The sequence below is a fragment of the Eubalaena glacialis genome, chromosome 4 (genome assembly GCF_028564815.1).
Source record: "Eubalaena glacialis isolate mEubGla1 chromosome 4, mEubGla1.1.hap2.+ XY, whole genome shotgun sequence".
Classification (NCBI taxonomy): Eukaryota; Metazoa; Chordata; class Mammalia; order Artiodactyla; family Balaenidae; genus Eubalaena; species Eubalaena glacialis.
Genome location: NC_083719.1, coordinates 186,400,151 through 186,424,681, shown reverse-complemented (window position 1 = coordinate 186,424,681; position 24,531 = coordinate 186,400,151). Strand labels below are relative to the sequence as shown.

Sequence of the window (24,531 nt, the reverse complement as noted above, 5' to 3'; positions counted from 1 at the left end):
GCAAGGATGCAGAACCACCGGAACCCTCAGATGTTGCCAGCGGGGATGCAGCCACTTTGGAAGACAGCTCAGCGGTTCCTCAAAATGTGAAATGCAGAATTGCCAGATGATCTAGCTGTTCCACTCCTGGGTGTTAACCCAAGAGAAATGAAGTCTTCTGTCCACAGAAAAAGCTGCACACACGTGTTCATAGTAGCATGACTTGTAATCACCAAAAACTGAAGACAACCCGAATGGTTCTCAACTGGTCAAAGGATGAAAAATACCCTCCAGAATGTCCGTATGAAGGAACATAATCCAGACCGAACAAGGAGTCAGTACTCTCAAGAACGCTGATGAATCGCAGATGAATTATGCGAGGTGAAGGAGACCAGGCTCCTACTGTCTGATTCCACTGCGTGACATCCCAGAGAAGATCAAACTAAGAGGTCAAAACTTGATCCGCACTTGGGAAGGGCTGGGGGACGGAGGTAACTACGGGGGGGAACCGGGGACCTTTTTTTTTTTTCTTTTTTTGATAAACTTATTTATTTAATTTTGGCTGCGTTGGGTCTTCATTGCTGCACAGGGGCTTTCTCTAGTTGCGGTGATCGGGGGCTACTCTTCGTTGCGGTGTGCGGGCTTCTCACTGAGGTGGCTTCTCTTGTTGGCAACACACACACACACACACACACACACACTCACGCACACATGCACATGGTCATGCCCGTACCCGGCTAACCTTGGCCACGATCCCCACCCGCCCCCTGGCGGCCACGCTGGCCCACACAGACCCAGCCCCTAACCTAACCACGGCTGGATTCCTGGCAGAGGCTGACCCCGTTTTTGAAAGGACACCTCTGGCTCCTGGGGGCCCCACTCCACAGGTGGGGGGCTTAGCTGGGCCCCTGGAGAGGGGTGATCCTGGGGCCAAGAGCCCAACATTTAAGAGACCCGCCAAGTGGGAGGAGACCCAGGGTGGGGCAGCTGGCCAGGAGAGGGTCCAGGAGGACCTTTGCCTCCTCGGTCCTCACGGAAGGGGTGAAGGGGGTCTTGCTATCAGAGCTGAGGGAAGCAAGGGGGTCAGCGAGGGGGCTGCGAGGGAGCGAGCAAGTCTGGGGCCCGGCTGAGCATGCATGTCTGTGTGTGACAGTTGTGCGGGATTGGGAGAAGTGAGAGGTGAGAGGGATGGGGTACACAGGAGGAGACGGGGGGCAGAGGAAAGTCCTGAGCCCTAGAGGGCTCCATGTATAACCTGGGGCTCCCTGCTGTGACCTGGGGCCCCAACATATAACCAGGAGTCCCCTACCTGTAATCTGGGGCTCCCACTCGTAACCTGGAGACTTCTATTTATAATCTGAGGCCACCCACCTATAACCTGGGGCCCCCTGCTATTACCTGGTGCTCCTACTTATAACCTGGGGTCCCCATCTCAAACCTGGGGCCCTTCATTTGTAACATGAGCCCCCCTACCTATAACCTTGGGTCCCCCACTACAACCTGGGGCCCCCGTCTATAACCTGAGGCCTCCCATTGTAACCTGGGGCCCCTTACCTGTAATCTGGGGCTCCCATCTGTAACCTGGGCCCCCCACCTAAACCTAGAGCCTCCACGTATAACCTGGGGACCCCCACCTAGAAACTGGAGCCCCTCAATGGTAACCTGAGACCCCATCCTGGGGCCCCCCACCTATATAAACTGGGCCCCACCTGTAACCCAGGGTCCTTAACAGAACCCGCAGGATGGTGAGGGTGAGAGCATGCTGGCTAAGCATTTTTCCCAGGGCTCCCGTAAATATTTGTAACTATGGCTTAGGCCTATTACTAATCCCATTTGTCACAGTTTACTGTCCCAGAGGTCACGCTGCCTCTCTAGGTCCAAAGTGTCATCCCTGGCTGCTAAGTCTTTTCTTTTTGTGGTGATTCATAAAGTAATAGTACATCTCACTTCCCATGGCCTCTTATATTTGATGACATACGGTATTGTTACTCCCCCACTCAGAGAAATAGTACAGGAGAAGCCAAGAACATCCCCCCGCCCCCAGCTCTGCAGCTGAGGCTCTCTGCTGCGCAAAGGGCTGGGGCCTGTGAGAGGGTCCCTGGAGAGCCTTAGAGCAGCCCTCACAGGGGTCTCAACCTCATCGTGCTTGGGAAGCCCCCAAACCGGCTTTGTGCTGGCCTGGCTTGGGTTTGATGCTTGCTATGAACCTTACATAAGCACGACAGCTGGGCAGCCCCAAGGCCTGCATCACCCGGAGAGGATGATGCGAGAATTCTTACTGGGCTCCTGGGGGCTCCCAGGCTGGGCACTGAGATGTGAGTGCCCGCTCCACCAGGCACCTGGTCAGGGGGCTTCGCCTCTGCAAACCTCAGTCACCTGTAAGGAGGGTGGAAGGAGGATTGTAGAACATTCCATCACCTGGAAAGGAAACCCCGTCCTCATCAGCAGTCACACACCCCCAGCCCCTGACAACCATGAATCCACTCTCTGTCTCTGCAGATTTGCCTGTTTTGGATGTTTCCCATCAACAGAATCACACTGGGTGGCCTTCTGTGTCTGGCTTCTCTCACTGAGCACCGTGTTTTCAAGTTCATCCATGTGTGTCAATGACTCATTCCTTTTCATGACTGAATATTATTCCAGTGTGTGGATATGTCATATTCTGTCTATCCGTCATCTGTTGATGGACATTTGAGTTGTTTCCACTTTTTGACTACTGTGAATCATGCTCCTGCAAATATCCGTGTACAAGTTTTTGTGTGGATGTACGCTTCCATTTCTCTTGGGCAGACACCTAGGAGTGGAATTACTGGGCCATGTGGTAACTCAATGTTAAACTTTCAACTTTTTTTCCAAAGTGGCTGCACCAACTATATGAAAGTTCCAGTTTGTCCACATCCTTGCCAATACTTGTTATCATCCTTTTTTTTTTTTGATCATAGTCATCCTAGTGGGTATGAAGTGGTTAATCTAATTGAATTTAATTAATTTATTTTTTTGCTGCGCCGCACAGCTTGTGGGATCTTAGTTCCCTGACCAGGGATCGAACCTGGGCTCCCAGCAGTGGAAGTGTGGAGTCCTAACCACTGTACTGCCAGGGAATTCCCTGAAGTGGTTAATTTTAATAACATTTATTTTAACCTAACATATCCAAAATTTATCATTTCAACATGTGATCAATATAAGTTATTGGGTGTTTTCACAATTATTAAGATATACATATATACACATATATATATGTATATACGCATATATTATGTTAACATGTTTTCACGTTAAGGCTTCAAAATCCAGTGTGCGGTTACACCCACAGCACATCTCAATTCCAGCAGCCACATTACAGGAGCTTATCAGACACATGTGGCCAGTGGCTGCCGTACTGGACAGCACAGCTCAAACTGCCAAGGATGCAGCAGTGGCCAAGACATACCCAGCCTCTGCCTCAGAGAGCTCCCAGTGTAGTTCCAGACACCGAAGAAAAACAGGTAACGGAATGTAAAAATGAGACAACTTCTGCTGGTGACAAGTGTTAAGAAGAAAATCAAGCTGGAAAGGGGTTACATTCAAGGGAATGATCAGGAGGACTTCTCAGAAAAGGTGGCGTCTGAGCTGAGATTCACCTTCATAGACTCTTTCTGCAATGGTCACCAAACATTTCCCGAGTCCCTTCCATGTGTCCCGCACATCAGGAGAGGGGTGGAGTGAAGGAGGGTGAGGCCTACAGATGCCAAAATTATCAAATACCCCCAGATTCCAAGAAATTTGGGCGTAAGCCAGCAGTCAAAAACATAGAAAATACCAAAAGGAACTTGAGTTGGGCAATGTTCCTTCTTCTTCGGTTTTCTGGAAGAGATTGTTTGAAACCAATGTTATTTCTTCCCAAAATGTTTGATGGACATTCACGAATGAAACCATCTGGGCCTTAATTGCCTTTGTTGAAAGGTTTTTCCCAGGAATTCCCTGGCAGTCCAGTGGTTAGGACTCTGTGCTTTCACTGCTATGGGCCTGGGTTCAATCCCTGATGGGGGAACTAAGATCCTGCAAGCCGTGCAGCCAAAAAAAGAAAGGTTTTTCCCTACAGATTTAATTTCTCTAATAGATATAAAACGATGTAAATTATCTATTTCTTCTTGAGTAAGCTTTCATTTTAGTGCCTTTTCAGGTGTCGGTCCATTTCATGTTGACTTTATGGGCATAGAGTTGTTCCTATATCTAATCCTTGTAATATCTGTAGGGTCTGTAGTGATATTCCTTCTTTAATTCCTGATACTGGTCATTCTTTTTTCTTGGTCAGTCTGGCTAGAGTTTTATCAATTGTTTTTTTTTTTTAATTTATTATTTTTGGCTGTGTTGGGTCTTTGTTGCTGTGTGTGGGCTTTCTCTAGTTGCGGCGAGCAGGGGCTACTATTTGTTGCGGTGCACGGGCTTCTCATTGCGGTGGCTTCTCTTGTTGCAGAGCACAGGCTCCAGACGCGCAGGCTCAGTAGTTGCGGCTCACGGGCCCAGTTGCTCCGTGGCATGTGGGATCTTCCCAGACCAGGGCTCGAACCCGCATCCCCTGCATTGGCAGGCAGATTCTCAACCACTGCGCCACCAGGGAAGCCCGGCAGGCGGATTCTTAACCACTGAGCCACCAGGGAAGCACTTATCAATTGTTTTGATCTTTTCAAAGACCAATCTTTTGGCTTCATCAATTTTCGCTATTCTTTTTCTATTCTGTTTCAGTGGTTTCTGCTCTGATCTTTATGATTTAGAAATCTCGGGCTAATCCACATGTTCTGATTAGGACTTGCTGGTATGTTGGTGTGACTTGTGGCCCCCACCCCCAAAGCCACAGCAATCCCTCTTCTGTGGGTCATTTGAGAATCTGATGAAACTCACGGATGTCCCCAAGAACAAGCACATGGGCACACTCAATTTTGCACATAGGTTTAGGTAGTTCACAGGTGTCAGGCTCAGAACCCCCAACCTGCAGCTCAAATCCGATGGCGTCAGCTCCCAACGTTTCCACTCAAGACAAGCAGTTTGTTCCGGCAAAGTAAGAATCTAGTGATAAAAAACAGAAAGGTAAAAAAAACCCAACACAGGCCTGGAGGTATTTTCAGCTTCATTAAGCCGTAGTGTTTTGCCAACTCTGTTTTTCATCCAAAGCACTTTGCTGGCACAATCCCAGCTGGGTTCTGAGTTTTAGCCCGTGAGTTTCTTTGGGCCGACTCCGCCCTGCGCACTTCTCTCCCCATCTGGGCCGAGAGATTCTTAATAAAGGCTTTTTGCCTCGAATTGGCCACTTTCGGCTACTTTTTGACCCTTGACCTCGCCTCAAACGGGGTTTCGGGGGAGAGGCCCCGACAGGCACCCACCAGGGTCGCCGAGCCACGTCCCGGCCGCGAGGGCTGCGCTCTGACCCCGCCGGTTCCGAGGACGCCGTTGGCACTCGCGACCTCCGACCCCAGCCCCCAACCCCTCCCAGGTCAGCGCCGAGGCCTCGCCTCCCCGCGCCTGTTTCCCGCCCCCTCCCCTTGACGGGCGCCCCCGTGGACCAATGAGCAAGGAGTATCCACCCCTGGGGCGGGGCCGGGCTCGAGCCAATCCCCGCTCGGGCGCCCGCCTGGGTCCAAACGGCCCAATGGGCGGCAGCGGCGGGGCTCGCTCCGGGGGCGTGGCCGGCCGGCTCGGCCAACGGGCGTGCACGTCGGTGCCGCGAGGGGCGGGCCCGCGGCGGGCGTGCGGCGGCGCGGCGGCGCAGGGCGGGGGAGGAGGTAAACAAGATGGCGGCGGCGTGTCGGGCGCGGAAGGGGGAGGCGGCCCGAGGCCCCCGCGAGTGAGGCGGGGCGCGGCGGCAGCGGCGGCGGGCGCCGGCCGGCAGTGCGGCCGCCTTGCATGGGCTGGGTCCCCGCGCCGCCCCGCCTGCTCCACGCGCGCGGCGGCCGCGGCGGGGGACGCGCTGCCCGGGCTCCGGCGGCCTCCGGAACCCCGGCCCGGGGCCTGCGGCCTGCGCCGCCTCGGCCGCCCGGAGCCCCGCGCGCCCCGCGGCCCGCGGCCGACAGCGTTCGGGCGGAGAGCGAGCGCGGGCTGCCGTTTGGGGAGGGGCGCCCGCCGGGCCCGCGCGGCCGCTCGGGGTCTCGGGCCGGTGTGCGGGCGCCCGGGCAGTGGGCGGCTCGGACGGGGCTTGTTCCCTGCGGCCGGCGGGCCCCGGGCAGCCCCGGCGCTGGCGGGAGCCGGCCGGGCCGGACGGAGGTGCCCCGCGCGCTCAGGACACGCACCTGCCGGCGTCTCGGGCTCCCCGGACGACGAGGCCGGCGGGAGACGCCCCCGAGCGGCGCGCCCGGCCCCCGGCTAAGCTCGCCTGCCCAGCTCTGGGGGCCCCGGGGCCGGCCTGTGCGGGGCTCCCGGCGCGCGCCATGGGCCGCTAGTAATGGACGGCGCGGAGAAGACTCGATCCTGCCGCATCCGTGTTCGTTCGAGGGTCTAAAGTCCCTGGAGGATGACCTAGCACTTCCCGGCCCCACCGGCCTCTCGAGGGCCCCCGTGGACGCGCCGGCCCACCTCGAAACTGCGAGGCCGGGCGGCCCCCAAACTTGGGACGCTGCGCACGCCCGGTTGCCCGGGCTCTGGACCAGGCGCGCCTCTTGAACTCACGTTCAGTACAATCGTTTCTTTTCCAAGAAGGGTTTTCCTTTTTTTTTTTCTCTTTTTTTCCTTTTTTTGAGATTTTGTTGACTTTTATTTTTGGAGAAGGGAATTTTTTTGGGGGGGGGGGACAAACGGAAGAACCGCACACCGCGAAGCTCAGAAAAGGGAATAAGGGACCGCCGGCGGGAGTCGGAGGCCTGGGGTCTAGGATGGAGGTGGCGGACCCGCAGCAGCTGGGCATGTTTACAGAGGGCGAGCTGATGTCGGTGGGGATGGACACGTTCATCCACCGCATCGACTCCACCGAGGTCATCTACCAGCCCCGCCGCAAGCGGGCCAAGCTCATCGGCAAGTACCTGATGGGGGACCTGCTGGGGGAGGGCTCGTACGGCAAGGTGAAGGAGGTGCTGGACTCGGAGACGCTGTGCCGGAGAGCCGTCAAAATTCTCAAGAAGAAGAAGTTGCGGAGGATCCCCAACGGGGAGGCCAACGTAAAGAAGTAAGTGCGGGCTTCCTGGGTGGGGGCGCGGCCTGCTGGGCGGCCCCCTCCTTCCTCCTTCCCTCCGTTTCTTCTCCCTCCATTTCTCGCTTTCTTCTTTCCGTCCTCTCTTTCCTTAAGCACCCGAGCCGACCAGCCGGGGAAGGTCGTGGGCAATTCGCTAGGGTACTTCGGTGAAGTCAGGCTAGCTTGTTGCGGTTGGGCGTCCTGTGCTCTCGGCCGATGCGGAACCCTCCTCGGAAGGGGGCGCCCCTCACCCCCTCTGCCCTCCCAGCTGTCCGGAGGGTTGAGGTGCCTGGCGGAAGGGGCCGGCGTTGGTTTGGCTGCGAGCAGTTGGGCTCCGAAAGGGGCCTGCCCGCCGCCGGCAGGTTTCCGCGCAGCGTGCGGCTTTTAGTAGGGCCGGGGACACGCGGTTTGTTTATCCTGTTGGAGGGGGACCGTACGGTTGCCAAAAATAATTGTTTGCACCGGCTTATCAGTCAGCAGGGGGGAACTTCGCCCTTTCTCACTTTCCTGGGATGTGACACAGGACACTTTGGCGACTCGCAGGCCCGGTGACTCCTGAGAAGGGGATCGACTTGTGTCGCCGCAAACTTTTTACACGGATTTTTTCAGGCGCCCGTCTGCCCTCTGACATCCCAGAGATGGTGGGGTCTGTGTGCAGACCCCCCCACCCCACCCCACCCCCGCCGCCAGGACGGTGGGAGCCCTGCCTCCGTCCCTCTTGCTGGTTTCAGGAGGGGCCACCCCTCCTTATCGCTGCTGCCTGGGGGGACCCTGCCCTGCCCGAGCCGAGGGGTTTATCTCACGGGCCAGGCGGTAGCGGGACTGGCTGGTGACCTTGGCCAGTACTGGGAGTGCTGCTCCCAGATCCACTTTCATTCCCTCCTCCTGGCCCCCCTGCTCTCACGCAGTGTGACAGCGCGCTGCCCAGCTGTTTTTGCCTGCTCTGGGATGCCTAGGGTGGTCAAGTCGGGGAGCAGGGTGCTGAGACCTGATTGGCTGTGGTCAGTGCCCCAGCTGTGGACCCCCGGCGAAGGTGGGGCCGGGCGCCCCAGGGCCAGTTGTTCAGTTCTCTGTGCCCGTCTCTTACCTGCAGGGTGGGGGTGGGGCAGGGGCCACCGGTGTCCTGGGGAGACAGGTCAGGGGACAGCGGGTGCCCTCCTGTGGGCCAAGCGAGGCCACACCTCTGATCAGATCCCTACTCCCTGCTTCTAAGTCACATTTTCTCATTAAGGCAGAAGCACGTGGGGGAGACATGGCCCTCGGGATGCCAGTTGGCCGCTGCTCCGGGTTGAGCCCCCCCCCCCGCCCCACACCTCCGCTCTCCAGGGCTGGTTCTCGTCCTCCTGGCTCTTCTTAGGCCTCATCCCTGGATCTGTCCGGGGAACGGGGTGCTGTGCTCTTGCAGCCTGGATGCACCCTCCCTCCGCCTGAGGTCAGCCTGGGTCCGTGGAGGTGTTCTGGTGCCGGTGCTTTATGCTGGGCTGCCGTGGCACCCCAGGCCCCAGCCTCTTGGGAGTAGCACCCTGAGGTAGGAGGGGTTCCCAGAGTCCGTCCCCAAGGGGCCAGGCTGGCTTCCAGCCCCAACTGATCTGTCTGGCTAGAGTCGCCCAAGCCCACCCTGCTGGCCATCCCTGGGGCTTCAGGTAGTGCATGCGTCCAGGGGCGTGGACTGGGGGCAGCAGAGCTGAGTGGGTCCCAGAACATCCGCAGACGCGCCCACTTCTGCCAAAGCATGATGTACACGTAATAAAGGCCCTCCCCACATGCAAATGCACATGCTCAAGGTCAAGTTAGGGGACGTTTGTTCACCACCCAAAGAGTACCCTCGCGCTCTGCCGCCCCACCGGAGGGTCGCAGCGTACTGGCTCCCAGTCCTCGTTTCCTGAGCGGTCAGCCGCGGTCCCAGGAGTTGTGGAGACACAGTGTCCGTCGGAAGAACCGGAGGGGAAACTGAGGCCCGGGAGGCAGAGTGGTTGGCGGTCCACAGCCGGCCTGGCAGTCAACACGAGGTGTCACAGCTGCAGGGCCTGGGCCGGTTCCTCCAGCTTAGCCCTAGACGCGTAGGTCTTCACCTCTCTGAGGCCCCTTGGAGCGCAGCGCTGGCCCCGTGCGGCCGCCTGCCGTCTGCAGCGTGTGGCGTGAGGACCTGCTGGGTATGCGGCTGCGGGTTAGAACCCACCGCGCCTCCTTCCTTGGGCGCTGTGAGGGGGCGTGCCCTGCTTGGAGGCACCCTGTTCCCTTGTCCTGAGTCCTGACAGAGCGCCCCAGGTTGGAGGCCGGAGGAGGTGAGGCCCTGGGCTCAAGCAAGGGCTGGGTGTCCACTCCCCGGCCCAGAGATCCAGGCTTCTGGGTCAGCCTTGCTGCCAGGCAGCTGCAGGGAAAACAGGCTCCTTTGTCTTGGAGAGACTTAATGAACTCAACTCCAGACTCTTCTCTTGGAGTGAAGCGTCCAGAATTTTCCAGACAAGCCTCAGGAGTCCTCTAGCTCCAGTTGGGATGGGAAGCTTTTCCTTAAAGGATACACTTTGTGTTAAAGGAGGTCCTCCCCTCTTGTGGCTTCTCCCGGGAGGGCTGCTGTGGGTCTGTGCTTGTCCCCCTCTTGCTCACAAAGACTAATTTGCTCTTATTGTAAAACACGAAAGTTCCGAAAACCACCAAGAAGTAAGACAGAAATTACTCATCGTTTTAATACTAATGCCTCTGCCACACTCCCTTTGAGCCTTTCTTTAGCATGTTTTCGTTACCTATCCAAGCACTTTTTAATGAAAAATTAAACTCCCCTAAGGATCATTTTCAACAGTAAGCTGTACCTGCTTGCTTTCCCGGTTGGCAGCAGAAGCCGCGCTGGTGCCTGCCTGGCCGGGGGCAGCCTTGGGGTTTCGCGCCCATACAGACGGTGGGCACACGCCCCTCTGACGCAACCCCCCGGGGAGGGCGGGTGGCAGATGGGCCCCGCTCACGGGATTCTCACCTGTCCCAAGATACTGTTCTTTGTGGGCTTTCATCAGCTGTTTACAAGCGTACAGTGGCCGGGGCAGTCTGTGTGCCCCACAGCCCGTCTGTGTGAGGGCAGGTCGGGGGCTGTACCCAGTGTATGCGGGGTGCGGGTGCTTGGTGAGCCGTGTGGGGCCGGCGCTGGGCGGGTCAGGGCCCTGCCAGCCTCCTTCGTTGGCGTCCCTGCCCGTGTGGCTGGGGCCCAGCAGGCCGGCGCCAGTCTCTAGGCTGGGCCTCCCTCAGCCAGGCCAGCGGTGACTGGCAGGTACTTGAACCTGGGGGGTGAGTGGTTGGGATTTTAGCGCGTGCAGCAGAGCCTGGACTTTGCTGGCCTTCGTTCCCGTCCTGAGTGGCTTCTGCCAGGTCCTGGCATCTGCTGGGGCACCGGCCCCCCGCCCCCCATTGGGAAGGATTCTTCCGTGAGGCCAGGCTGGCAGCGATAGGGCACGGCTGGTCCACTGAGGCGCCCCACACTGAACGTCCTCGTGGCCTCCCTGTCTGGTCCTTCCCTGGCCAAGGGGGTGACTGTGAGATGCAGTGGGAGCTCGGGGGCCGTCGGGATACACCCCAGGCCGGGGCGCAGGGGGTGGGGGGGGGACACTGGCTCCTCACTCAGGAGTGTTTTGGGAATCGCAGCAAAGCTGCCCTTTATCCCATGTTGACCTCGCGCTGCATGGCAATTTGTTCTTTTAACGGCTTTAATGAGACATAATTTAACGTGACATAAAATTCAACTATTAGCGGGTAACTCAGTGTCATTTAGTATTTTCACAGAGTGCAACCATAACCTCTAATTCCAAGACATCCCATCCCCTCAACAGGAACCCCGCCCCCATCAGCATTCACTCCCCCAGCCCCTGACAACCAGGAACCCACTCCCTGTCTCTGTGGATCTGCCTGTTCTGGACGTTTCCCATCAGTGGAATCACACACCGTGTGTCCTTCTGTGTCTGGCTTCTCTCACTGAGCATCCTGTTTTCAAGGTCCATCCACGTGGTAGTGAGTGTCAGTGCTTCACCCCTTTTCAGGTGATGTTCCTGGGTGTGGAGGGACGTGGTGTATTCATTAACCCGTCAGTGGACATTCGGGTTGTCCCCACTTGGTGCCTGTTAGGAATTGTGTTTCTGGGAAGCTGCGTGAGCGAGTGTTTGTGTTGAACTTCACTTTTAGTGAATTTCTCCTCATTTTAGTCTCTCTCCCGGATCCCCAATGGCCTCTTGCCATATGATTAGAAGCATCAGCAGAGAGGCCAAGGGGTGAGGGGGGTCTTGCTCAGTGTCCCTCGTCCAGAGCTACCATCGTCCCCTCCCCTGCTCTCTGTGGACCCGTCCCTGTCCCCATCGCCGTCTGGAGGGAGTGAGGTGGGTGCATCCCCGGCGGCTCTGGGATGGGCGACTGTGGTGGCAGCTCCTTTCCATTCCTCTGTGAGCTCCAGGGGCTCTTCCGTTTCCCTCGTGGGTAGTCAGCGAGTCCGTCCCCAGCAGTCCGCTCTGCTCGGGTGGCACTGTGGGCAGGTCCCTGTGACACCCGCCCTGAGCAGCTGCGGCTGGGCCGGAAGGCTCGGCTTCCTGTCACTTTACTTCCTGCATCCTGGCTGAGTGCCTGGCTTTTCCTCTTTCTTTAAATACTGTTTTTCTTTTTTTCCGGTCAGTGGTGTGCCTTGTAGGAGACGGAGAACTCAGAGAAGGTGTAGCGGCCCCTCCCCGGCCCGGTCTCTGCAGTGAATGTCTCGGGGGTCCTCCTGCACGCCCCTTTTGCCCGCTCGGAGCGCGCATCCCCGTGCCACCTGTGGGCGTGGTTCTCCTCTCTCGGAGGAGCGGGACACTGTAGCCACTTACCTGGTATCCATAATGGGACTTACACGTTTTTCTCCAGGAGGTTTCCATCACAGTTAACTGACCACATGAGCGCTCGACGCACCCACAGCGCGGGGACCTCCCTTCAGGGCTGGCTTTGTCGGCGTTGGAGTAGGGGGTGAGCTGTTTAATTGTGAAGGGAAGGGTGCTGCCGTCAGCCTCCTCCCGCACAGAAGTTTGCCCCAAAGGCAGTGGGCGGATGGGGAGGCGCAGCCCGGAAGATGGTTCCAGGCCCAGGTATCTCACGGCACAGAAGGCAGAGCCGTGGGGTTTATCCTCGCCTTGGAAGGCCTGGGGTGAGCTCCCCGGGGCCCCTGGACTAGCCGCGGGCCCCCCTCCCGGAGCTGCCACACGTGTTGTTGGCAGCCTGTGTCCGCGTTCAGGCGGGTTCTCACACTTGGATCGGCAGACGCTGCTTGAAGCCTGGCTGTAAGCGCTCCAGGTGGTGGCCACGCGTTGGCTCCAGGTACGAAGGGCCTCCTGGTGTCCACACGTGCGGTTTAGTTAGCCCCTGTAGCGCTTCTGGATGGAGAGGAGAGGGAGAGTGCCCGGAGCCAACTTCCCGGGGAGGCTGGCACGGGGTCAGAGTCTGCGCTGGGCCCTCCCTCAGCCCCCCCAGCTTGCAGCTCGCGACAGCTTGCCCCCCACGTGACACCCTTCCCCTCTGGGCCGCAGACCCCATGGCGGCTCTGGCTAGGTAGCTCAGCGGGTACTTGGCTGGCTGGGTGGACGGCAGGTGCTAAACACTGGTCTCTGAGGGGAGCCGGCTCTGCACCTGCCCCTGGGACCCCTGCCCCTGGGACCCCTGCGAGGAGGAGTTCTGTACTCAGTCCTGGCAGGGACCCCAAAGGCCCGGTCACCACTGTCATGACAAAGGCTGCTGTGCGGTGCGGCCCGGGGCGGCCACCAGCCCTCGACTGTCAGATAGAAAGGGAGGGGACTTGCCTGCGGGGGAGGGTCCTTGAGTCACCAGAGCCGAGCTCTGGTCCCGGAGAGCTGGCAGCAAGCAAGGCCGGGAGTCAGAGCTGTGGGGTGATCTGGGCGAGAGGGGGAGGGATGCCTGGGGGCACAGGGCCGCTCCCTGACAAGTGGTGGTGGACCTGGAGCATCAGAGGGACACCCAAGCCCCCACAGACAGGGCACCCACCTGCCCGGGGCCTGACCCACAGGGGCCTGATAAGGCCCGTCCGTTGCAGGACTGAGTGAGTGAGTGGGATCTGGGGGACCAGCACTGGGGCCCGAGCTGGGAAGGTTCAGGGTCTGCTCCCCACACCCCAGGACGTTCCTGATCCTTTACAGCAGGACTCTCACCTGGGCCGTCTTGCCCCCAGGGACACCTGGTGATACCTGGGGACATCTGTGGTTGTCACGATGAGGGAGGGGGGCTCCTGGCATCAAAGGTGTGGAGGTCAGGGATGCTGCTCCACACCCCACAGAGCCCAGGACGCCCTGATGTCACAGAGCTGAGGTGGAGCTACTGTGTATCATTTATTGGGGGGAAAATTGAGTGTGATCCCTGCTCACACTGGACACCAGGATAAATCCCAAAGGTCAGGCGGTGTAAACCAGGGTGACCCCAACGTCTGTGAGTCTCCTCTCCTCCCTCCCACTCAGGTGTGGATTGAAATGTGTGCAGCATCCCAGACCTCAGAGGTCAGGTGGTTAGGGATAAACGCGGAATGATGGGGGGAATGAGGGCAGAGTTACTGCTGTGCCCCGCAACCCTCTGGTGAGGGTGGGAGTGGGGTGGGGGGCAGGCAGGCAGTGAGCTCACGGGAAGCAGCTGTAAAGCTGTGTTTCCTCCAGCAAGTCGGTGGCCTCCTGTGCTATGGGTCTGGGGGGTGGGCGCTACACACAAATGCTGTTTCCGGGGCACCCTCCCTGCATGAGTGCCGGGCTGGGGAATCTGCATGGGAGGAGGACCTACGCTGGGGAGGGCGCGTGGTGTCGAGGGCACAGGATCCGCGCTGGTGTGCGAGGGTGGGGTGTGGTCAGGAACGGCTTCCTGGAATAGGCGACCTCTTCATGGACAGTGAGAGGCGTGCGACTCGGGTCTCGTGAGGTTGGGGACCCCTCACCTGCCTGGTTGGTCTTGTGTTTCATGCTTGGGCTTCCCGGTGAGGACTTTAAAAAATCTTTATTGACGTATTATTCACATACCATGCAATTCGGTGACATTTAGTATTTTCATAGCAACTCTCATCTTTGTCTAGTTCCAGAACATTCCATTACCCCAAAAGGAAGTCCCGTCCCCATCAGCAGTCACCCCATTCCATCCCCAGTCCCTGACAACCAGGAACGCACTCTCTGTCTGTGGACTGGCCTGTTCTGGACGTTTCCCATCAGTGGAATCACACACCGTGTGTCCTTCTGTGTCTGTTTCTCTCACTGAGCATCGTGTCCTCAGGGTCCGTCCACGCTGTAGCGAGTGTCAGGGCTTCTGCCTTCGCTCGGCTGAGTGGTATTCCCGTGTGTGGAGGGACACTGGAGTTGTATCTGCCCTTGGGCTCCCGTGGACGGTGCCGCCGTGAGCACGTGTGACCGGGTCGCCGTGCTCTCGGTCCTCCCGGGCACGTGCCCTGATTGGAGGTGCTGGGTCAGTTGGTGACTGTTCAACCTTCTGCGGAGCTGCCCGGCCCCCCCACCCCCACCCCGGCTCCTGCAGGGAGTCCTCGTGGAGCCGCCCTGACAGCGGAGGGGAGCCTGGGCTTCAGTCCCAGGGGGAGGAGGGGGTGGGGGGATGCGGGGACCTGGCTGGAGCCCCAACTCTCGCGTGCTCTCCTGCTGTCCCTGCGCGGTCTTCGCTGTGGTCTCTGTGCATCTTCAGGTAAAATGCGGGGACGGGGCCTGGTCGTGTTGCTGGGCTCGGGCACGTGCCCAGGACTAGCTGCCCCTGTGCGGAGCTGCCCACTCTGGTGCTGCCCTCTGCACGGTTCCTGGGCGCCGGCGGCACTGCCGGGCCGTGGGGCTTGGCTGACGCCTCCGTCCTCTGTCTTCAGGGAAATCCAGCTGCTGAGGAGGTTACGGCACAAAAACGTCATCCAGCTGGTGGACGTGCTGTACAACGAGGAGAAGCAGAAGATATATCCTTTTGGGGCTTGGGGTGCCAGGTGTTCCCTGAGCGCCGCCGACCTCGGGGCCGGGGCCCCTCTCCAGCGAGTGCCCACGAGGGGCGCCGCAGGATGCGGGCGGGTTCTCCGCTTAGACCTCCTGTTCTCGTGTGGAGCTGGGGCCCTGCTGTCAGCCTGGTCCCTGGAGCGGGGACGCTTTCCTGGCTTCTGTTTGGGGGGCTGTGCGCCCTGGCCTGTGGTGGATGCATGGGGGACGGGATGGGGAGTGTGTCACTGCGGTAACGGTGTACTGGGAGTGTCCTCGGCCTTCGCCCTTTACTCCTGGGCTGCAGCTCCGAGAAGCAGGGTATAGGGGCCCAGGGGCCTGCTGAGGGGCCTGTGTCGCAGAGGGGCCTGTCACTGACTCGCTGGATGTAGTGTGATGGGGGTCCTCTCCATCCTAGTCGCAGGGCTGCCCCTCCACGGTGGAGATGCGGCTGGGGGGCTTCAGCCTGGTCCTGGGCCCCCCATCCCTGCTCTGCAGCCTCACCCCTGTGCTGCCCTCGTCTCTCCCTGGCCTCCCACCCCTGCTCAGGCCTTCTCTCCCCAGGGCCCACACACCCCTCCCTCGCTCCTTTGGGGGCCAGGGCTGGGGCTTGAGCTCCTCCTTGGGGTGTGGAACGACCGGGGGGCTTCCTGCAGCACCTGTGATCCCTCTGGGGTCTCCAGCTCACTTCACTAGTGCAGCCTTCGCCCCCTAGCATCTGTCTGTTCCCTGGGGATGGCCCGTCCGGGGCGGGGTCTTGGCTGAGCGTGCTTTCCTTAGCACTGCCGCTGCTGCACGTATATGGTGATGGAGTACTGCGTGTGCGGCATGCAGGAGATGCTGGACAGCGTGCCTGAGAAGCGCTTCCCCGTGTGCCAGGCCCACGGGTGAGCTTGCGGGCCCCACTGCTGCCCCCTCCGCCCCCGCCCAGTCACTCACGGGCCCAAGCGTTCGAACAACTTAATTCTGATCATCAGTGAAATGAAAGCTCGAGTGTGTTTCAAAACTCAGGGCTTTGGGGCTCAGTTTGCAGTCCCGCAGCCCACCTGCTGTGGACGCCCTGGCAGCCCCACAAGCTCCTCTCTGCGCACCTCCCTGCCCCACTGTGGCCGCCACCGAGGCTTTGGGGCCTCCTGTGCTTGGGAAGCTCCTGACAGCGGCCTGTACTGCCCCGGCTGGCTAGTTCTCCTGGGCAGTCAACCCCTAACACCCAGTTGCTGTAGGACCAGCTGGCCTGTGGCGTGAGGGGAACGGGGTCAGTGGGTTGGCCTGGGTCCCTGGCCCCAGGAGGGACGGGGGGGCGGGGCAGCAGGGCTGTGTCCAGGCCACAGAGGTTGGGGTGATAGCAGGGGCCATGGGCTGCCCGGGCTGGGGGGGCAGCTGGGGCAGGTGCCCCTGGTGGGAGCTACTGCAGCGGGGGCCCAGGAGTGGCTCGGCCCGGCCACTGGCCCTCTGGTTCCCTGATGGGCCGCCCGGTGCCGATGGCCCCTGAGCCTCGGCCTCCCATCCTTGGTCCCGCTGGGTTGCTGCAGGCAGCCGTTCTAGGCAGCTGAGGTTCCCGACAGGTGGGGCTGCGCCCCTTGGTGCGGTGGCTCACAGAGGCTGTGCCCTGCAGGTACTTCTGCCAGCTGGTGGACGGCCTGGAGTACCTGCACAGCCAGGGCATCGTGCACAAGGACATCAAGCCCGGCAACCTGCTGCTCACCACGGGTGGCACGCTCAAGATCTCCGACCTCGGTGTGGCTGAGGTAGGTGCCCCGCCCCCAAGCCGGACCCAGGGTGGGGACGCAGGGTGGGGTCCCCGCCCTCCGAGGGCCGCTCCCTGAGGGCTGTCTGGTGCTGCTACAGGCCCTGCACCCGTTTGCCGAGGACGACACGTGCCGGACGAGCCAGGGTTCCCCCGCATTCCAGCCGCCCGAGATCGCCAACGGCCTGGACACCTTCTCTGGCTTCAAGGTGGACATCTGGTCAGCTGGGGTCACGCTGTAAGTGCCCCTGGGCCTGGGTCCGTCCACCCCAGGGGTCCTCCCTCACCCCCCCGGCCCCAGGTACCCCGTCTGGGCTCCAGGCTTCCATGACCTGCCCCTCCTGGCAGGTCTCCCAGCTGCTGCCGCCCCCCCAGAGCCTGTGGAGGCCACGGAGCTGGGGTCAGGAGCCCCCATGGGTGGGGGGACAGGCATTGGGACCGGCCGTCCTCCTGGCCCCCGCCCATCTCGGGCTTGTGCTGGTCTCCACCTGCGCTGCTTCCCACACCGGCCACAGTCGCTGTTGGGCGGGTGTTTCTGTCCTGACCCCTGGGGCTGAGAATTCTCAGACACCACGAGTCGCCGGCGATGCTCAGCCCACCGCTGCGTACCCCCCACCCAGACGCCGCCACGTGGTCGTCTGTTCCTCCGTGAGCTCAGGCGGCACCGAGTGGGCCTGTGTTCTCTGGAAGCCTCTCCTGCCCAAGGCGAGTTCACGCTGCAACCCCCCGTGCGCGCAGCCGCCGGCGTGGGCGTCCTGTTTCGTGTTACTGAGAGCTGACTCGTGTACCCTTGACCCACCGTGTCAGAGTGTACCATCCGGTGGCTTTCCGTATCTTCCTAGTGAGCCGCCACCACCATGTGTTCCAGAACATTCTCCTCACCAAGTCCAAGTCCCCGCAGGTGGGGGTGGTTAAGGCTCGGGACCAGGCTGGCTCCAGGCTGGGGCGCGAGGCAGGCCCTCCTGACTGGTCTGTCCTTCCCGGGGCCGCAGCTACAACATCACGACAGGCCTGTACCCGTTCGAGGGGGACAACATCTACAAGCTGTTTGAGAACATCGGGAAGGGGGACTACACCATCCCGGGGGATTGCGGCCCCCCACTCTCAGACCTGCTCAAAGGTGAGGCCCTCGAGGCAGGAGGCTGGGCTGCGGGGGTGGGTGGGCTGGCGGCGGGTACTGAGGCCCCCGTGGGTTTCCTGTGGCCCGCTGGCCCCGCGGGAGCCGGCTCTTCTCTGTGCAGTTCCCCGACGTGGGGCGGGGCGGGGCGGGGTGGTGGAGAGCAGTGGGCGCAGGGGCGCCTGCGAGGGGCCGCTGGCTCCTCTGGGCTCCACTGCCTGCCCTGGACCTTCGTTCCACCCTGTTCTGATCCCCCATCCCTACAGTGAAGTAGCAGCGGGGACCCCAGTCTGCCTGCTGAGTGGGGGTCTCCTGCGGCGGGGGGGGGGGGGGGGGGGGGGCTCTTCCTGCTGCAGTTCCTGGGCTGTACAGCAGGTGGCGCTGTCTGTGCACGGCAGGGGCCTGTCTAGGTATGGATGGGCGGGAGCCACACCAGCATCCTGGGGCTTGGCCGAAGTTAGTTTTGATGACGCAGCACATCCAGGGTATCGCCCTGTTTGACCGGCACCGTCCTAGGTTCCCTGCCCACAGTCCCTGGGCTCTGTGTAACTGACCTGACCCTCGGCTTGTGCTGGACGCTGGGTCAGTGCCCGGCCTTCGTGTGATGCACAGCCAAGAGGATCTTCACAGTCCTGCGTGGCTCCTGAGCTTTCTGATGACTGAGTCTCGCCGGTTCTTTGGTTTGTTAGTGAAGGTGAAATGAAGCTGGGCAGCTGCGTTCCCAGTGCTCTGCGGCCCCGGCCCCCACCTCCCCCCCGCCAGTCCAGGCCTGCATTGCCAGCTGCCCCAGGACCCTCAGAGGGCTGGGCACACCGCCTGCCTGGGGTCTTCTTGGAACGTGGGAGGAGCCAGCAAGCGGGAGGCAGTGGCCCGGCTGGCTCAGTCCCGCCCCTCTCCACCTGAGCTCTCCTTAGCAGCTTGTGGGCCCCGTCCTTGCGGGTGCCTGGACCGTGCCCGCTGGCCTCCCCCAGCTCCACTGAGGGCCGAGGGCCGTTGCAGGCGGTGAGCTGGTGTTTCAGACTCTCCTTCCCTCGCCAGGGGCTGGTGGGTCAGAGTTTCCTCTGTACGGAGCTTTCTTTGCTCCAGTGACACAGATGATGATCTGTTGCCACCCTCACTCTCATAAATGCTCAAAACAGTCCCAAGTGGGGCCGACGAGATGGCAGAGGGCACCCGTGTCCCTGTCCCCAGATCCAGGCAGGGTGTCCCATCCTCACTTCCTCCGCCCAGGCCTGCCTCGGGGCCTTTGCACTGCACTCCGCATGGAGGCTCCTCCCGGCCGCTGCGCTGTTGGGCCGCCTCCCCCGTGAGTCTCTGGAACACCGCCCTGGCCCTGCCCTCCTGCAGCGAGGCCGCGACCGTGACCTTTCCTCCTCTCCCACACCACTCAGACACTCAGCTCTCTGAGCCCCAGCTTCTGAAATGGCCTCTCGTTTCCTGAGAACAAAGGCACCTCCAAGAGGTGGTGTGCAGAGCCCTGCCGCCCCCATCCCCCTCTCTGCATCACCCTCGGTCCTCCTGTGGGGAAGGGGGTGGGCACTTGAGCATGGTGGGGGCTGGGGACCTCGGGCCCTGGGCCCCCTGCAGCCCTGGGGGGGGCGGTGCCGCCCTTTGCTGCCTCGGGCCAGCCCAGCACAGCCTGCAGGTCAGCCTTGCCCCTTCTGAGTGTTCGGGTGCCAGGCAAAAGGCCCTCACACCAGTGTCCACGTACGGTGTGTCACTCTCGAGGCCTCCAGTTCTCCTGCCGCCGCCTCAGGGGGCTTTGGTGTCCTGGCTAGAATGGCCAGTCACAGGCTTTGCTGGCCAGAGCCGGGCAGGCACCAGCAGGGGCGAGCCGTGTGCTTTGTCTTCTTGGGGCGTGTGGACAGGTTCAGGGTCACTGGGGTGGGCTGTCTGTCCTGCATCCCAGCCTTCTCTGGTCTTGGTCCTCCCGACCTCGCTTTGCAGTGTCTGCCAGGCAGCCCCTCGTGTCGAGACAGGGAGACGGCCCCGACTGCGTCCGCCTCCATTCAGCTACGGGCTTAGCATCTTTGCCCCCGTGCTGGGCGCCCGGCTGTAGAGGCCAGGCCTGCGGGGGAGGGGGCTCCGCTCACTCACGCCACCCCCTCCCCTGTACGGGCACCCACGGGCGTCCCCACCTCTCCCAGGCAGGGGAGGGCCCTCTGCCCGTGCTGGCCCCTGCACCCACCGCTGGTCTCCCTGGCAGGGATGCTGGAATACGAGCCGGCCAAGCGGTTTTCCATACAGCAGATCCGGCAGCACAGGTGAGTCCCCGCAGGGCTCCCCGACTTGGGGGCCCATGTGGTGAGAGCGAGTGGGGGCAGGGGAGGGGGAGGTTGGGGCCACGGGGGTCTTGCTGGCTCAGTCTCTCCCGTTGGGCCCTTTCTCCCTCCCCCACCCCGCGTGGTTCTCAGTGGGAATTGGGGGTGGGCCCACGTGGGGAGCCAGGCAAGCCCCTGGCTGCCCTGACCCGCTGGCTTCCGCAGCTGGTTCCGGAAGAAGCACCCGCCGGCCGAGGAGCCAGTGCCCATCCCGCCGAGCGCGGACTGTAAGGACCGGTGGCGCGGCATGACGGTGGTGCCCTACCTGGAGGACCTGCACGGCTGCGCCGACGCCACGGATGACGAGCTCTTCGACATCGAGGACGACATCATCTACACTCAGGACTTCACGGTGCCCGGTGAGTCCCCGGGGGTTGCGGGGGAAGTGGGGAGGCCCCGCCCCCGGCCCGAGGGTCCGGTGGCCCTCTCCGCACCGGCCGCCCTGCTGACGAGTGGCCTTCTTCCCCAGGTGGCGAGGAGGCGTCTGAGGCAGGGCTTAGAGAGAGAGGCCCGCAGGAGAGCCAGTGCTCAGACCTTTCTGGAGAGGAAGCTGAGGCCAGGGCCGCCGAGGAGCTCCGGGCAGAGCCCGGGCCCTAGTGTAGCGCTGCTCCACCCACCGCCCCGTGGTGCTGTGCTGTCCCGGGGCTGGTTCTGCAGGCTCCCGCATAAAGGTCTGCCCCGCTGAGCGTGTGCGGGTCATGCTTACTTCCTTCCGGCTCGCCGGCCAGGGCTTAGGCATTTACCGTAGAAAGAGCCCGTGTGCAGGGTGGCCAGCAGGGCCTCCAGGGAGCAGCCCCAGGGTGGGTCCGCGTGTCCCACTCTCCTGGGGGCACACTCAGGCCTCTGGTGCAGCTGGCTGCAGCCGTTCCCCATGGGGTCCTGGGGTCAGGTGGGATGCCCCCGCCCTGGGAACCCTGGCCACGGTCCAGTCCTGAGTGAGGCCTCCTGGAGCCTCCGTCCCTTCCACAGGATAGAAGCAAGGTGTCCTGCCTCTCAGAGGCACTGGGGCCCCGGGACAGGTGCCTGGGTGTGAGCCTTGCTGGCCGGCCGGCTGTAGAGGCACTGACCACACACTGTCTCTTCAGGCCTGTTCCAGAGCCCTGGGACCGCTTTGCCTGGGTAGGGGAGGGCTTGTTCAAGAGCGGCTCTCTGGGCCCGAGCCAGATCCCTGGCCTGGGAACGTCCACCACACGAGACGTGGGGACGGACGGTCCTGTGCTGAGGTCGGGCAGCCGCTTCTCGCTGACCTGCCCGTGGGCTGGCAGCGGGCCATATTGGGGCTCCTCCCGTTCCGGTCCTGTCGCGTGGTCACGGTCAGAGGCTCTCAGCTGCTCCCCTGGGCCCCTGGTCTGTCCCTGGTCCTGCCGTCCACCCTGAGGGCTGGTGCTGGGCCTTGGGCCGGGTGTTGGTTGGTCGGGGCCAGTGGCCCCAGTGCCTTGAGGGCATGTGGGGCAGATCCCGTGCCCTCCAGCCGCCCTCTGACCGTGGTCACTGTGCCGGAGGCCGGGCCCCAGGTGATCTGCGCAGAGTTTCGGTGCTCAGCGCCCCTGCAGCCCCCCTCCCCCATCAGAGCAGGCACCTGACACTGCCCCCACCCCCACGCTCTGGGTTCTGACCTGAGACGCTTCCCGGTCATGGGCCGGTGCCTCCCGGCTAGGTCCGGAGGCCGAGTCAGGCACGTGACGCCATTGGCAGAGACGGGGCTCCGTGTGCGGAGGAGATGGGCTTGAGGCAGCTGAGGGGTTTCCTGCCGACATCCGTGGGAGGGGGGTGCGCCGCGGGCAGCACGGGCTCCCCGCACCCTTCCCTCCCCCCACGCCTCAGCGGGCACACAGTGGGGCGGGCGGCCCCAGGCCAGTGGCCCCGGGACCCGGTGAGGGCTGGCAGCCCACACAGTTGGGGCCGGGGCATGGCAGGCACCTGTGACGGCCTCTCCGTTTGTGCCCGGCGTGGAGAGCCGGGGCGGGCTCTTGTGGGAGAGACGGCGAGTCCGGACACCCGGCCCGAGCCCAGCCCCTCCGAGTCCCACGGGGCCCAGCGAGGTCTGGCCATCGCACAGGTGAGAGAGCCGAGGCTCGGGCCCCAGGTCCCTGGTGTCCACCGTGTTCCCACCCACCTGAGTGCAGGGCTCCGCTCACACCTGAACAGGCAGGTGAGCGTAGGCCGGGCCCTGCCCCGGCCGACTCGAAGGCCAGCCCCGCCGCTCCCTGGATTAGGGCCCCATTGGCAGGACCGGGTGGGACAGGTGGTGGAGGTGCCCTGGGCCCGGGCAGGCGGGGCGCTGGGGGCGTGTTGGTCGGGGACCCCCAGTCAGCACACGTTTGCCTTCTCCCTCCTAGGACAGGTCCCGGAGGAGGAGGCCGGGCGGAGCGCACAGAGCCGGGGCCCGCCCAAAGCCGTGTGTGTGAATGGCACCGAGTCAGCCCAGCTGAGCGCCAGGTCGAGGGCGGAGCGCCGGGCCAGCGCCGCCTCCAACCCCGCCCGCAAGGCCTGCTCGGCCAGCAGCAAGATCCGCCGGCTGTCGGCCTGCAAGCAGCAGTGAGGGTGGCCGCCTGCAGGTGGGATGTGGTGGGGACCGGAGGAATGGGTTGCGGGTGTGCCATGGGCACTGCCCTGCTTGGCTGGTGTCACCGTCACGGCCTGTGCCTGTCACCCCCGGGGTCTGGGTTGGAGGTGCAGGAGGTCACTTTCATCAGGGCGTTGGCCATGTACTGGGGTCGGGGGGCGGCGTGTGCAGGAGCAGGGCCCCTAAGCCGGCAGCCTGTCTCGCAGACCTGCGGGGCTCACCCCCACCCCGCCCAGCCTGCTTCTGCGACAGGGCGATGCTGGCGTCAGACGAGGCTGGGGGGTGGGGGGGTGGGGGGGTGGGAGGGTGAGCAGGCCAGGAGGGGCTGGGCTCTGACGGAGGCCGTCATCTCCCCTCCCTGCTTCCTCCTCCCAGCCCTGACCGCCCAGTCCATAAAGGGCGATTGGGCCCGAGAGGCACTGGAGACCCCATCGCCTGCTCAGGATGTGAGCAGTGGGGTAGGGGCCTGAGGCTACAGCCCCTGTCCAGCCATGTCCCCTCTCCCAGGGAGCTGCCCCTGAAACGCCCCCCAAAGAATTTGCCATCATCAGAACCAGCCAGGTGGGGTAGGAACTCTTTGGAGGGAGGCCCGGTTCCGTGGCAGAAGAGCCGTGCTTAATCCCACCAGGTGGCCAGCGATTCCCGGGGTGGCCCCTTGAGGCAGCACAGCCCTCCCTGGCCTCCTGAGGCATCTGACATCACTGAGGCGTGACCAGGCCTCAGTTTCCCCACCCTCTGGGCGGCCCCAGGGCGGGCCTGCTTCCTGGGATGCAGGGCCTTGCGTTGACCCAGAAGTGACCCACCTTCTGTTCTGGTCTCAGCCTGTCTCCAGGAGCCCCGGCCAGGTCCTGCTCAGTCTTCCCGCCGACTGCTGGCCTGCCGCCCACTGCCCAGGAAGGCCGCCGCTGCACCCTTCGTGCTGACCGCCCCTCCGGAAGCCGGAGGGGCCTGGAGGGCTGTGGTTGGGGGACAGCAGGGACTGGGGTCCGCCCTCCCCTGGTGGCTGGTGGACACGACCTCCTGCTGACTGCAATCCTGTGCTGAGCCCCTTCCCCCGGCCGGGGGAGGAGGGAGAGGGCCCGGCGCGGCCCCACGCCAGCCCTCGCCATGCACTTTACGTTGAGACTACTGGTTCTCGCCCGCCCTGACCCGTTTTTACTCTGCCGCTCATTAGCGCTTCCCACACCTGGTGATGTGTTCCCACCAACCACAGCCGCAGCGGGATGGGCAGGACAAGCGGACCTGTCGACCGCGATGCATGCCCAGTGCCCAGGGGAGCCCGGCGGCTGCCTTGTTTTCATTGTTTGGTTGGTTCTTTTTTCTTCTCCTTTTTTAAGAAAAAATAAAACAGGTGGATTTGAGCTGTGGTTGTGAGGGATGTTTGGGAACTGTGGGTGGCAGGACGTGCTGTCAGGTGGCGGGGGTGGGGGTCTGAGTCTGAGCCTGAGCCTGGGGCCCTTTCTGGACCCCACAGTGGAGGGTCTGGCCCGGGTCTGCAGGTCTTGCTGGTGGTGCTGGGTGGAGACGTGGGCCTCCCACGCGTGCCTGCCTCTGGCCATGCTGGATCTCTGTGCTCTCTGGTGAACCGGCCTCCCCAGACCTCCACAGGCCCCTCTGCCCAGCCCGGGGGCCACAGCTCCACAGTGCAGTGGCCAGGGGGGCCTGATCCTCTTCCCCCTAAGGCCTCTGTACTCCTGGGTCCCCAGAGAAAACCCAG

General features: G+C 62.2%; 1 protein-coding gene across 4 annotated transcripts; it reads left to right on the top strand.

Annotated features, from left to right (window-relative positions):
• The first annotated feature begins 6,471 nt into the window (after nucleotides 1–6,471).
• On the top strand, nucleotides 6,472–24,175 carry STK11 (serine/threonine kinase 11). Of its 4 annotated transcripts, none has more exons than XM_061190904.1 (10): nucleotides 6,472–7,111; nucleotides 14,967–15,050; nucleotides 15,861–15,950; nucleotides 16,679–16,811; nucleotides 16,912–17,048; nucleotides 17,803–17,930; nucleotides 20,134–20,191; nucleotides 20,414–20,607; nucleotides 22,593–22,806; nucleotides 23,636–24,175. In XM_061190904.1, exons 1-10 carry the CDS (start codon nucleotides 6,822–6,824, stop codon nucleotides 23,856–23,858), a joined length of 1,551 nt encoding a protein of 516 aa, XP_061046887.1. In that variant the 5' UTR covers nucleotides 6,472–6,821; the 3' UTR covers nucleotides 23,859–24,175. The 4 variants fall into 4 exon arrangements, 3 of the variants coding, with proteins under 3 accessions (XP_061046887.1, XP_061046886.1, XP_061046889.1); XR_009700888.1 differs by lacking the exon at nucleotides 23,636–24,175 and adding an exon at nucleotides 20,718–20,919 and having other exon boundaries at nucleotides 6,741–7,111; nucleotides 22,588–22,669; XM_061190903.1 differs by having other exon boundaries at nucleotides 6,741–7,111; nucleotides 22,588–22,806; nucleotides 23,636–23,724.
• Nucleotides 24,176–24,531: the final 356 nt, after the last annotated feature.

What these genes read in the sequence shown, in the direction of transcription:
- STK11 (XM_061190904.1), top strand. Translation starts at nt 6,822, where the DNA reads ATGGAGGTGGCGGACCCGCAGCAGCTGGGCATGTTTACAGAGGGCGAG. An exon ending in GGGGAGGCCAACGTAAAGAA is followed by an intron (nt 7,112 to 14,966) that starts GTAAGTGCGGGC and finishes CTCTGTCTTCAG; the next exon opens with GGAAATCCAGCTGCTGAGGA. An exon ending in CAGCAGATCCGGCAGCACAG is followed by an intron (nt 20,192 to 20,413) that starts GTGAGTCCCCGC and finishes TGGCTTCCGCAG; the next exon opens with CTGGTTCCGGAAGAAGCACC.